This window comes from Pelobates fuscus, chromosome 1 (genome assembly GCF_036172605.1).
Source record: "Pelobates fuscus isolate aPelFus1 chromosome 1, aPelFus1.pri, whole genome shotgun sequence".
Taxonomy (NCBI): Eukaryota; Metazoa; Chordata; class Amphibia; order Anura; family Pelobatidae; genus Pelobates; species Pelobates fuscus.
The window spans coordinates 334,938,673-334,954,874 of record NC_086317.1 but is presented as its reverse complement, the minus strand read 5'-3'; the positions used below and the strand labels follow the sequence as shown (position 1 = coordinate 334,954,874).

Genomic DNA, 16,202 nt, shown 5'->3' with positions numbered 1-16,202 from the left:
GTTGGACACCTTTGAGGAACACAGTGAAGGTGGAATTCAGAGTGATCTGCCTCGACTTTCTGCGCTTGTTATGCCGCGATCCGATCGCCGGGCATCGGCTGGTGAGTACGATGTTCCTTCTTCATTTATCCAGGCAGCTCCCGCGTTGGGTGGGTTCCTTTCAGGTCTGCAGGTTTTTTCTAGATCAGTGGGAGCAGGGGGTAAAAATTAGCGTGGAGTCTCCTCTGGATAGTCAGCTCAGGATGGTTTGGATCCCAGCTCAATTGTCCCCTACTGCGCATTCCTCGGAGCCCCCTGTGTCTATGGCAGTAGTTGGTAGTGGTCCGTTGCCTTCGGCGACCTCGGGTCCCCCTTTGCCTGTGGCGTCCTGTGCAGTAGCTAGTGGGCGTTTCAGATGTGGCTCGGGCGCTGCTTATATGTGCTGATCTAGCTTGTACTTGAAGCAAGAAACTAGGAAGAAGAAATGGAAAAGGGATTTCCTAGAGATATTTTCCCTCCAGCCACTGGAGGAAGCTCTCCCTATGTTGAGAAGGATGGTAAGGATTCCAAAAAAAACAAGGAAAAATACTGCTATCAGAAAATTCCTAAGACATTTGGGAAATGTACCCAGGCATTTTCCATCCTGGCTAGCGTCATTGGGGAGAAGGCTCCCCAGAAGTGCTCTGCATTGTTCTGCTACCAGGACACTATCTGGAATGCGTGTCACACCTAAGGGGGGCTGAGTTGGTGGAGATACGATGAGCGATTTCGTCAGCGGCTGGTTGTGCAACCCTCTCTTTCCTGGGACCAGATGGACATGCGCTTCTGGCTCTTGATTATGACTCACCAAGGCGCTTCTATAAAATATGCCCGTATGGACATTTAACCCCTAAAACACTTCAAGTTAAAGTGCTTTATATGCAATGATTTACGTGCTTTACTGAAGTGCTTCACGTGCTTTATAAAGCGTCCTTTAGTACGATAAACAGACATTGGAGGCTACTTAAATAAACAACTTTTCAGGGGCAAAATTCAAAAAGTGAAGCAACAGCATAATTGTTCCTTTGGTTTCAATGGTGTTTGCTAAAAAGTACCCGATGTAAATTCTAACCCAACCATTTTTGAAAGAAAGCTTTGGGTAACCTATTCTACAAAATAAAATCAATTAAACCTTTACTTTTTAAAACAGTTTACCTGAGTGGTTGCTGTTGAAGTAGTACTGCTACGAGATCCCCACATTTGTTGAAATTGCACCCTGATTTCAGCAAAGGTTTCAATAATCACAGCAATGAAGACATTCTAGAAAAAGATCAGTATGAAATATTACATTTAGTTAAACATATAATCAGACTGGAAAATAAATTGGTACATGTATTTTAAAATGGTTTTGTATTTTTAATATCAGATTGCAACAATGGAATGTTTGCGGGCCCAGGACATACTTGAAGATGAGAGAAATCTCAATGTATCATTCCTGGTAAAATATTTTAGAAATAAATATTTCAGAAAGAGTTTTGCAATACCTTAACAAGCCAGGCAAGAAAGAAGATTAAAGTAATGAAATAGAAGTAGGAACGCCATCTGGGGAAGCTGTCAATTGCTCTATACATGAGGAAAACCCATCCCTCTTGGGAAGCTGCTTCATAAACTGTAAATATGCTGGTTCCTGTGGAAAAGAAACAATTGTTTAGAAAACAGATTTGGTAAGAAGCAGGCAATATAGCATTACTGCAATAATTTTATTTTGATAATACAATATTCAATGTTGAAACATACATATGGAATTTATAATAATATATTATATTATCTGTCCATTTTTTAAAATCTATCAATATTCTTAAAACCACAAATAGATTGTAAGATTTGTTAACGGAAAACTGTCAAATCCCGTTGCATTCTCTCCCTGAGTACTGTCACGCAATATAATTTCGAGAGACGCATTTACCTGGCCAATGACTACTCTGCACATTCGTGCCCTGTAATTAAAACAACTATCACCACAATCTGAACACAATTTTGAGGAAATCAGAAAGGTCTTCGGTCAAGTAAGCACTGCACAAAAATTGAAAACAAAAATTAAGCATTCAAAGATGGGACACCGCAGATGTTGGCGGTTACAAAATGGGGGGCAGTGTGGTGAGAGGACTAAAAGGCTAGCTAGAACTATGCAATAGGTGGTTGTTTTTACTTACTTGCCTATGAACTAATCCCCATTTTTAAATTCTATTTATACCCTTTGCGTTGCCATTATCCTTTATTTGAATGCTAAACACGTTATAAACCCCAGTCCAGAAAGTCCTTATGTGATGTGTAGTCCAGCCATGTCGCAGTGTCATTCATTGAAACAATGACAATTAAACAGCTGCTCCAACTGATAAACTTTGGTCAGCTTCTTTCAGCTTACCAACAGCTCTGTTCATTTTTTCATGGATGGTGCTATAGACTTGGTTGGCATATGCTGAACCACAATACTTGCTCCTTCATTGAATTTTATGAAAGAGCCTTTCAGGGGAAATTGAACTTTCATGGCTTAAAGAAAATTAAACCATAAGCTCATTGTGCTATTGTGTGTTGTGTGCTCCGATTTAACTCTTGTTTCTTAATTCTGCCTCTTTAGACTAAGTTTAGTAAAAAAAATTACCAACAGCACAAAAGCATCACATGCTCATTTATGTGCTCCTTAAAACGTACATGAAGATTAAGTATCCGCAAGATTAATTTTGTCAAGCCAAGCGCTAAAGATGAATATCCATTTGTTACTACTGAGTAATCCACATCCTAACTATTTTCTCATAATTTAAACTTTTTTTTATTTTTTTATCTTTTTCTAATCATGCATGATTAGTAATGCTTGGCTTAATACCTACAAGAAATTAAACCATATAATTTGAAGATTAAAAAAATAAAAAATAAATACCTATGGTTTAAAAAAAGAAAAAGCACAGATTACTTTGAGTATGTAATTATGTGTATTCAGAGGCATTAGAACACAATGCATACAGCTCAACAGACATAAAAAAAGAAAAGTAATCAGCCGTAGTAGTCTCCACGTGTAGCAAGCATGCATTCGTACATTTGTTTCCAATAGATTAAGACATTGAAATGTAATAGATTTTTTTTTTAGTTTCACATAATACCTATGATCTGGAAACGTTCAGTTAAATAGAGGAGATTTATTGAAGTGTCACAAAATAAGTTGCTAAAAAACACAGAATTTAGCACTCAAACTCCCACTACAGAAGAAGTATTTTTATGAATCCTTACAATAATGTAAAGGACCACTATAGGATCAGGAACACAAACATGTATTCCTGACCCTATAGTATTAAGACCACCATCTAGCCCCCTCCGCCTCCACTCCCTCCCCCCTTGCCTCCCTAAATACAGTAAAATCTTACTTGCGTTCAAGTCTGTAGCTGCTGCATCTGCCCCTGACCTGCCTGCTGTCTGCTGACATCTTTAGAAGTGGTGATGTGAGCGAATCACAATGCTTTCAAATAGGATTGAGACTGTCAAGCAGGCAGATCAAGAGCAGAGCCAGCACAAGTTAACAACAGCCCTGGCCAATCAGCATCTCCCCCTTAATTGAATCAATGCATCTCTATGAGAAAAGTTTAGTGTCTGCATGCAAAGGGTGCAAAGTTTAGTGTCTGCATGCAAAGTTTAGTGTCTGCATGCAAAGGGCTCACTGTGCAGCACTGCCCCAGGAAGCACCCCTAGTAGCAATCTGAGGAGTGGCCAGTGGAGGTATCACTAGGCTGTAATGCAAACACTGCATTTTCTCTGAAAAGACAGTATTTACTGCAAAAAGCCTGAAGGGAATGAATCTACTCACCAGAACAAATACAATAAGCTGTAATTGTTCTGGTGACTATAATGTCCCTTTAAGTTAATGCATTTAACTTGACCCTTTATAAGTGATTTAAACATGCAAGAGAGTAACAATATGCTCTTTATATTTTATCTTGCAAATTAAAAATATGAAAAATGATGGTGTGTTCCCTGAAATTTACATGCAGGTGTCTCATCCATTCACTAAAGGCATGCAAGTATTTTATTTAAATAGGATATCCAAGACTAATATATTGTTACAAGGTTGAAGGGGAGATATCTGAAACATTTTGACCTCATAGGCATCATGAAGAACTGAGGCTTGGAATTCCATCTGAGCACAATTTATTGATGATATTTTATTGAAGTATTGACACATTCACAGTACAATAGACACTGTTTTTGATAGCATGTAAATGTTTGGCATAACAGGTCAACATAAATTAACCTTCGCAGAGGTGTAATAAGTATGCAACCCTTGCAGTGGCGTAAGATAAGCAAAGACATTGGAAAAAGTAAAAGAGTGGATAACTGCACTTTTTCGTTAATTTTAAACATGCAAAGACAGTGGTACATACTACACTATATAACAGCGGGCCCCAAACTGTGTGCTGCGGTGCCCTGGGGTGCCACGACGGGCACACAGGGGAGCTGCAAGATATTTTCCCTGTGCAGGGATCATATGATGATAGCACCGGGAACTGTGTCTCCCTCTCCCCTGCCGGGGGAGATCATAGCATCGGGAGGGAGCTCCCCTGGGAGAGAGAGGGGACCCAGGGGAGCTCTAACTTGCAGCTCCACCGGGTTCTCCTCTCGCAAGCTCGGAGCATTTCTGTGGTTACCATGGCAACGTTACGAATCTCACAAGAGTTAACTCTAGCAATTCCTGAGGCTCAAAGAGTTCACTATCACCATTTGGACCGCCATGGCTTCCCCACCGGACCACCAAGGATTGTCCCCCCTCCCAGGCAAAGGTAAACAGGGAGAGGGGATTTTAAAATATATATTTTTTTATTAAAAAACTTGTATTAATTAAAAAAAAGTATTTATTTATCAGCCCTCCTACCCCCACAGACCAACAATAACTCCCCCTACACACACACTGCCCCACCATACACACACATTACCCCCCCCCATACACACACTACCCCCAATGCACACACATTAACCCCATATACACACACTATCCTTCTATACACACAAACAGTGCCCCTCACACACATTGTACTTCTCATACACTGCCCCCACACACAACCTGCCCCCCCATATACACACATTACCCCCATACAAACACACACTGCCCCTCCATAAGCACAAACAGTACCCCTCACACACACTATACCCCTCATACACTGCCCCACACACACACACTGTACTCCTCATGCACAAACTGCCCCACATACACACACAATGCACCCCTTACACACACCTACTGCATCCTTAACACACACACTACATCCTTAACACACACACGCACGCACAATGCACCTCTCACACACATATATTGCACCCCTCAGACACACTACTGCCCGTATCCCCTACTACAGCCCCTATTCCTACAGATCCCAGGTAAGTTGTCAACTTACTCTGGGAGAGCACTACTGTACTACTGGCACCATAACCACTACAAAATGCTCAATTGTTTCTTTAAATAATCTACCAGTGCCCCTCTCGAGATTAGGTTCTGGATCTGCGCTTGAACGGCAAGCTTTTCTGCTGAACAAGGACCCAGTATATGCCGCTGCACTATACATATATACAAGCTTGGAAATTATTTTTACTTGGCGCACCTTGGAAAAATATTGAAATATTAAGGGCACCTTGAACTTAAAAAGTTTGGGAACCACTGCTATAAAATATCAAGCATTATAAAAAGTAAAGTAGTGTAGACAACATTTTAAGCGAACATTAGAACTCCACTGGAACCGGGCACTATGGTGGGGTACATGTCGATTAAAAGAAAGGTAAAGAAGAAAATAGAAAACAGAACCAAACAGGATAAAATATAGTAACATGGTAGCTACATCCATCACATGGACTTCATTTTGAAGATGCAGGCCATTGCCTACTAGTGCTTTGGTCCTCAGCTTATGTGGGTGGTGTAATGGGCCAAGGCCCATTTACCCTTTAGCCAGGTGGTCAGAAAACTCTCCAAATACAGCCTCCAGCAATGCCAGGATTCTATCATTAAGGCCATATCGATCTGCTCTTTCCGAGGCCATGCTCTGTAATCCAAGAATACTTGCATCCACTGTTATGGGTAGTATAGTCATGTCCTGATTGTATGTGGGAGAGATCCACTGAGTTATGTTTGATGCTGATCAGTCCAGTGGGCATCTGTCAGTCCAAAGGGGAGTTAGAGTGTGATAGTACTGCTCGATTAGCATTTAGAGTGAGGAGAGCAACCGCAGTCGCGTGCAGGCTTCAAAGTCATACGTTGGCTCCTGACTTCCAAGAATTACGTGTTTGATGTCTACAGATTTGCCTAGAAGCCAATTTGTGTACATAGCACACTGCAGTGTCGATTATAGCTTTTTTTCTGGGTTATCCCCAGGAAATCAGCTGACTTGGCACACATCCAGTCGGCTTGGCGTACAGGCTCTGCCACCCTGTTTTTGCCTTTTTATGACTTCTCGTATATCTCCATGATGATTTTAACTCCCAGCTTGAATCATAAACTTCTGCATATATAAGCATTTTAAACATCTGTATATTAAAAAAAAAAAAAAAAAATCATCCTAATCACTACAATTTTCTGATATGGTTATGGTGCTAGGAGTTTGTGTGCAGTGTTTTTATTTTTAAAGCATTCTATGCCCAGTAGCAACTGGCTAAACACAATAACAAGTAATTCTGCTTCCTCATTAGCCATACATCAAACCAAAGAAGGTGGTGAGCACTGAGCTATAATAGTCAAATTACTGGTAATCCAATTAGGTTAACAGTGATTCAGTACTAAATCTTTAAAGCAGTACAACTTGAAGAGGCAATATGCTATTTGTTAGTCTCTAAAGGATATTTTTACAATACATTTGGTAGGCACTTTGGTTTTGGCTATTCTTAAACAGTTCCTTCTACCATTTTAGCACTGGACATGTATGGATAAGTTTCCATTTACTTTGGTTATTCGACAGCACGTTCTGTTTATCCTTATCTGTTTTTTTATCTCAGTTTGTCCTGGTTATCAGTATTTCTGATATCCCTAATCCTTTGGCTTTGTCTTCTCGCTTATGCTCCTGTCGGTGTCCTTGACTTAGGCTTTGTTTCTGACTATTCTTTCTATGTTAAATCTGACCATCTAAAGCCCGGTAATACGTTTATCAACTTTTCTACGTGTTGGGCCACAGCCCCATCATGACAGGATCTGGAGGTCGATGCAATCAGTCCCCCGCGTTTCAGGCCTAGATCCCCGACAGGGCCTTGGTCTGTACACTGTCTAAGAACCTTGGGGAATTGCTCCCCAGAGGGACTGTCCTGGGCTGATTACACCAAGCTTTACTGAGTGGCTAGTGGCAACCGGGCCTGACACAATGCACCTTCCAAGCAGAGTCATAGGCTGAATTTATAATACCTTGCTAACAACATAGTCTGTACTCTTATGTTCTAATGTGTCCACACAATGGCAGATTGTTCATTAGTTTCAATGTCATATTGGTTATTTTTACTCTGTCTTCACCTGTTGTAATTATTTTCAGAATCTCTCAGGAATATTGGTCAAGCCTCAGTGTGATAGGATGTGGTGGTGGTCACCCTAATTACCCAACCTCACTGAGATATAGCTATCACTCGTTTTACAATGTATGCTTTCATGAACATAGCTGTATGTCTCAGTTCTAGCTTGTATTATTGTTAGGTAGCCTATCATCTCCATGTCTATCTCATGCCCTCTCTTCATACGCTCCTACTTAGAGCTGAATTTAGACATGACTGCTTCACTCCTGATGTAAATTAATTTAAAAAAAAAGTGCTAGTCTTACAACATGTCCGGTCACATATTTGCAATTGTCTCTATCACATTAACATTTTATATATATATATATATATATATATATATATATATATATATATAAGCCCTACAGTAAAGGAAAAGATTGTACAGCAAATGCCGATGCCAATAATTGATTATGGGATGTAGTATATGCATCTGCATCGCAATCCCACATTAATAAACTCAGCACATTGTATAACTCGTTCTGCCGACTTGTGCTACAATGTAATTACAGGACTCACCATTGTGACATGCTAAAAGAACTAAACTGGCATGTCGCTGGAATCCAGACGCACCCTTCATCTTTCCAGCCTTGTGTTTAAGAGCTTGTCTGGGAAACTCCCACCTACCCGAACAAAATGCTTTCCCCAGCTGTTCCCACTTCCTATAACCTCCGATCCAGTACCAACACTTTACTTAGTCTACCTCAATACAAAAAGAAAGCAGCCCGATCCTCCTTCTCCTACAGAGCACCGCAATTGTGGAACGACCTCCCGCACAAATTAAAATCTTCCCTAAGCCTAAAGTCCTTTAAGAGATCCCTCTCTACATACCTCAAAACAGAAGGCACCTGTCATGGTTGATTATATATTTCCTACCTGTTCTATGTTAAATTTTGTATTTATTGTGTAGTAATATTATTTTTGTATTTTATTGTACCCTAATGTAACAATGCAATTATTTGTGGACCCAGGACATACTTGAAAACGAGAGAAATATCAATATATCTTTCCTGGTAAAATATTTTATAAATAAAGTAAAATAATAAAAAAATAAAAATAAAATTATATATATATATATATATATATATATATATATATATATATATATATATATACACACACACACACACACACACAGAGGAAGCAATATTTATCACCTGAGATATTGTGGACCACATCACCCCTGATGCTTTGCCAGTATTATGTCAGTATCAGTATTGTATCAGCATTATCAACATCTGAAGTGTCGAATGTTGCCTACCACTGATATAATAAATATAAAGTGGTATTTTTCAAAACATATCGCATCAGGCAAATGACAGTGATGTTTGGTATTTGTTGAAAAATATAAAATATATGTCTGTGTTGTATGTGATGCTTTACCACCTTGAAAAAGTTGTAAGACTTATTTATCTCCTGTGTAACAATGTTGTCTTTTCAAACAAGTTGAATGGTGTTAAAGAAACAAATTGTTTAAACAAAAAAAAAATCACCAAAACGATTTCCCCCATGATTTGTTCTGCAATAATCATTCCAATCAGCTAGCAGAACTGCACAGCATATAATTTTTGGTGCTTGTAAGATTTTCTGATGAGGAAAAAAAAACAAGCAATCATGAACACTTGAATGTAGAAATCACATAGAGTAATTTGTGTAACATGTCTATGATCATCTATGAAAATGAACTTGCAATTAGATAAATTTAACAGCATAGTGTTCCAGATGTATCCAATTTTCACAGGTATGCAGAGAAATTAATGGTATCATTTCAGAAACCTATTATGGCTCTAAAAAGAAATAAAGGGTATTTGAGGAAATGGCTTTGAATGAGGTATTATGCACATTCTTTTTCTAGACGTCATATTAATAATATTGAAAGGGGTTAGTCTGATTTATTACATTTATTACATAGAATACCATTCCTGTTGGCAACATGCCAAATTCAAACCTCAATAGCAAAATAAAATATACACTGTATATTTATTCTTCGTTGAGTTGCTGCAGGGTTTGCCCAGAAATCCTCCTTTCTGGGATCTCTGATTCCATATTTGAAGTTAGCACAATGAAAACAAGCATTACCACCTGGAGACATTCGGCCTGACTTGCCACCAAAGTTCTAGATGTTTTGCCGACAGATGTCTGCAGTTGCTGCCTGCACCTTTAGCTTGTAGCCAAATGACTCTGAGTAGAAGTGGCAGTGCCAAATTCCACTTGGGTGTTTTGTGGCACAGCAGAATGATGGCTCAATTCTGGCAGAAAACGTTGCTATAAAAGTTAAATCCATCTGTTCTGCTGCCCTATCTTGGTATCTTGCCCTCTAGCATTTACTTTGATGATCTATTGATTCAGTGCTTGACTCAGCTTGTTTCACAGCCTTTATTTTCTTACCTCTGACTTGTCAAAACTATTTAAACATTGTTTATCAAAGCTAGCCTTCCAATCTTTTTACCTCTCTGCTATCTTTGACTGCATTAAGTCTGACCATTCAGTGACTGCAATACTTTCTCTTTTTCTTACTCTATTCTGGAATTTACAGATCTGTTCGAGGCTATAGGCTGACTTATAGTTTGTGTGTTAGATCACACATGATCCTGAACTTTACCAATTAGAAACACCGGTTATTCCTGGTGACACTAGTAGGGTTATGTACTAAAATGAGAATTCAAAGTGAATTCAAAGTGAGTTTCAAATTAAGGCAGCCAAAAAAATCTCAAAGTCAGCTATGTTTTCCATTCAACTGCTCTGGCTTTAAATTTGAAATCACTTTTAATTCATGTTGAATTCTCACTTTAGTAAATAACTCTGTAGGTTTTTACACCACAATGCACTCAAGCTAGTAGCACTGCCAGAAAAAAAATGGGATCTGACCAGATCATACAGTTTCATACAAAACCATATAAAAAAAAGATCACACAACCCATTCTCTTACCATCTTTTTTGCCATTTTAATTCTTGTGTTTTAAATTTAATTAGTCAATCTCTCTTTCCCTTACATGTGCGTAGATATTTTCCTCAAGCACTTAAAAACCTGGATATCTCCTACTGGGTGGTTATCCAGAATGTAGCACTTTCAGATGTTCTTATTGTGACATATTTAGAACGAAGACAGAAAAAATAATGATAGAGGTTTCTCAGAAACGTTGTTGGTCTCCTTCACACAGCATTGCAGTGCTCAGCTCAAATGTAGCAGCTTTGTAACATATCCTTATGAATGTAAACAACTTGACTCTCTAAATAGTCTGCCCAAAATACTTAGTTGAAGAACATGGTGTGGTTATTGTTCCAACATGAAACGTTCATCTGAAAAATTTTGATGCACAGATTAAAAGGTGTAAAAATATGAAAAGTGAATTCTCCCAGGCAGGTATATGTAGGGTTTTCATGACACCAATTCCATCTGTTTCATTTTAGGTAAAAATAAAAGTCTTTAACAAAATAAATCACTGTTTGTAATTATCTTAAAATATACTGACAATGACTCCAAATGTAGTCTCTGCATGACGCAACACTATAAATTCCTAGCTAGGTGCCTTAATTCAAGTTCAACACTGGGATATACAGTTATCAGCCACAACATACAAGGCACTGACAGGTCAAGTGAACAACATTAATTATATTGTTACAACGGCACCTGTTAAGGGGTGGAATATATTAGGCAGCAAGTGAACAGTCAGTTCTTGTATTTCATTTGTTAAAAATAGGAAAAATGCACCCACAGGGCCTACTCACCTGGACATGGCCCCGAGACCTATACACACCACATAGACCAGGGCCAGTCGGCCACACCAGCCCCGCACAGGCCTTATCCCCGATCAAGGCAGTAGGGACATTGCGAGAATGTGCCCAGAACACACTGAATGGTGCACGGGGGGGAATCTTAATCCTAATCTTAATCTTAACCCGAACACGGTGACCCTAGCGACCCTAGACCGGTGAGCGAGACCCACAGACTCCAGAAGGAGGAACTCAGGGCAATAGAGGAACTCAAAATGGGTGCAGCTAACACCTCAGACAAATACTTGGAAATCTGGTTGCACTGACTACTGACAACCACCAAAATGGGGTTCGCCAATAGGCTCAACTATCGATGAGACGAATAGACAGTGGGACCATAGGACTGTTCGGACCATGTTACTCCCTGACAGTACCCCACCCCGCACGCAGCGAAACACAGGGCAAAATCCCCCTCACAGTGGAAAGATGACATCCTGCTACATTATATCACCAAAGCCAGGTGACAAACATGACAGGGACACACCACAAACAAACCTAGAGTCGTTTGGACATAGCACCTATAGGCTTGTTACCAGGGGTGAAACAGTTCAATTCCCGGCAGGAACTAGGAGGTACTTCAGGCACACACGAATACATTGACTACCAACACATGCACAGATCTAAGACCAGACCTTTGGGCCGCTACTCCACTCTAGGCTACATCGACACCACAAGACCTTGACTGGATTAACATAAGGTCAACACATAGCTCCTTAAATCTATAGCACCTGTGAGCTATAGTGTCAACCTAAACCGAGACCAACGTGTTTACTACTTAGCGCTAGAGTAGAGATCTGCGCATCTCGGAAACCACTTCACTCATTATTATGCTTGAAACCTGTGTGTCTGTTTGCTCTTGTAAAGTATGTTGTCATGCCAAACCTAGACCTGCGAGTCTCCTACACGCCGCTAAGCTAGATATCTGCACATCTCGGTAACCACCTTACTCACTATCATCCCTGAAACCTGCATGTTTCCTCTTATTCATGAACCGAAATATCAATAAAGATATTTACCACAAAATTAAAAAATAGGGAAAGTCGGCAAGCAAAAAGATCTGAGTTACTTTGACAAGGGCCAAATATTAACTAAAACGGCGAGTCTTGTGGTGTGTTCCAGTAAGAGTGGTGCAAGGAAGGACAACTGATGAATGGGCATATAGGTCATGGGTGCCCAAGGCTGATTGATGCACATAAAATTGTAAAATTATCGACAGACAGACTGCTGAAAACACAGACTGCTGGATAGATAAACACAGTCTGCTGAATACACACAGACTCCTGGATACACACACACAGACTGCTGAATACACACAGACAGACTGCTGAATACACATGCACTGCTGAATACACACACATGCTGCTAAATACACACACACAGACTTCAGTGAGGGGTTCAGTGTATGTGTTTGTAGGGGCGGTGTGTGTGAGGGGTGCAGAGTGTGTTAAAGGTGTTGTGTGTGGGGGATGCAGAGTGTGCGAGGGGTGCTGTGTGTGTGGGGGTGATTTGTGTGTGTGTGGGGGTGCTGTGTGTGTGGGAGTGCTTTGTGTTTGTCGGTGTGTGTGAGGGGTGCTTTGTAAGTAAGGGGTGCAGAGTGTGTGAGGTGTGCAGAGTTTCTGTGTGTGTGAGAGAGGTGTTGTGTGTGAGGGGGTGATTTGTGTGTGAGTGGTGCAGAGTGGGGGTAGGGGAGTGGTGTGTGTGTGTGAGGGGTGCTGTGTTTGTGGGGGGAGTGCTGTGTTTGTGTGAGGGTTGAATAAGATTAAGAGAGCATATGTATATTTAATATTTTTTTTAAAAAAAACATTAGTAAAAGCTTTGTGTTGTCCCCCCCCCCCTTCTTGCTTTTAGCCCTGGTGGTCCAGTGGTGAGTAGTAGCTCTTCTGGCTGCAGGCTGTCTTTACTTCTCCCGTGTGCTGTGTTCGAGCATTGCCATGGCAATGAGCAGCAATGCTCCAATCAGCATTCTTGCGGGAGAAATTTCCTCCCAGCTCCCTCCTCCCTCTCTCCGATAGGGCCAAAAGGCTCTGAGGGGCCGGCTTTCCGTGGGTCTGCAGGGGAGATCAAAGAATTCCCCCTGTCGGACTCGGCACATGGGCAACGCTGTGGGGGCCCCGTGCTTGTGGGGCCCCCGGGCAAGTGCCCAGCATGCCCATGTGTAAAGATGGTCCTGACTCTAGCTCTGTTTGCTGACAAACGTAATGCTGACCATGATAGAAAGGTATCAGAACACAGATCACAGTGCATCGCAGTTTGCTGCGTATGATGCTGCTTAGCTGCAGACTTGTCCCTTGATAACCCCTGTCCATGGTAAAAAACGCCTTTAATGGGGACGTGAGCATGAGAACTGGACCATGGAGCAATGGAAGAACGTTGACTAGTCTAATGAATCGCGATTTCTTTAGGATCAGGTGGATGGCTGGATGCGTGTACATTGATTACCTGGGAAAGACATTGCAACGGGACGCACTATGGGAACAAGGCAGGCCGGCGGAGGCAGTGTTATGCTCTTGACAACGTTCTGCATGGGTGATCCAGGTGATTTTTACTTTGATATGTACCACCTACCTAGAGATTGTTGCAAATCCCCTTCATGGCAATGGTATTCCCTTATGGCAGTGGCCTCTTACACCCTCTTGTATTATTAAAGTCCCCACCAACAACCGATGGGTGGGAGCAAAAATTGTTCAGGGATAGTTTCAGAAACATGACAAAGAGTTTAATGTGTTGCCCAGATCTAAATCCATTTAAACATACGTGGGATGTGCTGGAATAAATTCAATGCATGGAGGCTGCTCCTTGCACCTTGCAGGAGTTAAAGGATCGGATATTGTGTGCTTCAAATAAATGTATTCATGAGACCAGAATTTATTTTCTAAATTGATCCAGTCTGTTCCATTGCTGCAAACAATTACTGTAGACTATTTGTATTTCTGGTCTGCTTAATACCCTTAACCTTTCACTCATTAAAGTGAGCTGGGCACAGTACACAACATCACTATGATATGTAACTGTGTAATCACCAGCTGAAAGCACTCATAAAATTTAAGGCATATTTTAAGCAAGAAAACATGTCTATTTATATAAAGTTATAACTTTGAAAGTAAATTATCACTGTAAATTCAGTGTTTAACGTATTCGGAACATAAGGTTCCACAGGCCATTTTCACACTTACATCGGGTTAACATGCAGGCAAAACTGAATTGTTATATAAAATGTTGTTGATTCTTATTTCCGCTAAGAAAAAAATGAAATGCGTTTTGTCAAGTTTTTGCACAAATATATTCATTCTAAAAACATTATTTGATGGAATATATAGAAAGCATAAGGGATATGTCCTAACGAGAACCATATATGTCTGCCATGATGAAGTTAAAATGATTAACAATATAGGAGCTTGATGTAAATGTGAATCACAGTGTGTTCATTCAACATCAGCAGCAGACCGACTGTATTGTACTTTTATCCCTAATGGTGAATTAAATATCAAATGGGTTATATACAATGTTATTACTACTGCAAATGTGTGTGCTCATTCCTGGAAAACATCACCAACTACATTTCTAGTCAATGTGCATTGAATGCACATTAACAATGGGTGTGGTGGGATTATGGGGCCAATTTTGGCCATACTGCACAGCGTGTGGGCTGACTCATAGTGAAGTTTTTGTCATATTACATATCTTATAACTTGCAGCCAGCTCATCTTAAGGCTGGTTGTTTTATGTACATATTACTGGAAATGTAGATGACAATATTTTTGCTAGTGCCAGAAACATGAAGTGGTTTATTCAAAACAGATGCCACAAAAGTGTTTGCTAGCAGGATAACTATTTGAGAGGTACGTAAAACAATGAAAATATAGCTAGGGTATGCAGAGAACTATTAATTATCCTTCTTGAAGTAGTTCATACCTAGGTGTTGATCCCATCTCTTCCAGAGTGCATGATAGCTAATGGCCCTTGGGTTATTCACACTTTGATCTATCTAAATTAAACCAACAATACCATAGTTGGACCTTTGCGTATCTTAGTAGGAAACCATAAAGGCCTAGTACATATGAGTATGACTCAAGAAGATACTCTTAGTTAAACATTAGCAAACCACTTGCTAACTAGTGTAGTTAGTATAAAACGTACCAGTTGGATGAGGGGCTCTGCTGGTCAAAGCAAAGACCAATACAAGGAGCTGTAACTGCACCTACCACTGCAGGGTAGCCCCTTATGATAGAAGTGCAGTATACAGGTCATAATTGTCACATGTGGGTTGCACACAGATTTAAGTTACAAGAGACAGATTTTAAAAAATAATTACCGTACTTCCGCCTCCTAGTAAGGGTCACATGTTCCCACCATATTTGCTTAATGTGTTATGTACTATAACCTGTTGGTATTCTAGAGGAAAACCTGTACATGGCATGTTCTCCTCACACAGAAGTGTGTTCAGCTCAAATTGTAACAATCACACATGTATATCATAAGATTAACACCATGTACACACATTATATAGTGCATACAGATAACAAATCATGCCACACTTTTAGAAATATGCATGCATGCATTAAAACACAATATTGATCATCTGTAGGGATTTTAACACATTCTTTTAAACAGTCATCATATTTAAAGGGACACTGTAGGCATCCAGACCGCTTCACCTAATTGAAGTGTCCTGGGTGCAGTGTCTCTATCATCTTTAATAGAACAACCATATGCTGTGTGGGCCCATCAGGTAGCCAATGCACTCAGGGCCACCCGATGGGTATTCCTGAACAGGGGCACGGTCAGGCACCCTGCGGCCCTTTAACAGTGCGACAAGGCCCCTATAAAATCTGCAGTATGGGTTGGAAGTAACGTAAGTGCAGGTCACTTCCTCCCACAGAGAGGGGTATATGCTCAGGTGGAGAAGA

The 16,202-nt window shown here is 40.4% G+C and overlaps 1 protein-coding gene across 1 annotated transcript in view; it reads right to left on the bottom strand.

Annotated features, from left to right (window-relative positions):
- The window catches only part of NALCN (sodium leak channel, non-selective), a 550,494-nt gene that overhangs the window by 308,591 nt on the left and 225,701 nt on the right, over positions 1–16,202 (bottom strand). Inside the window, exons 9-10 of the mRNA XM_063425294.1 lie at positions 1,503–1,645; positions 1,174–1,278 (exon numbers count right to left, since the gene is read on the bottom strand). Coding sequence (XP_063281364.1) covers positions 1,174–1,278; positions 1,503–1,645 — 248 coding nt within the window. The remainder of the gene's footprint in view (positions 1–1,173; positions 1,279–1,502; positions 1,646–16,202) is intronic.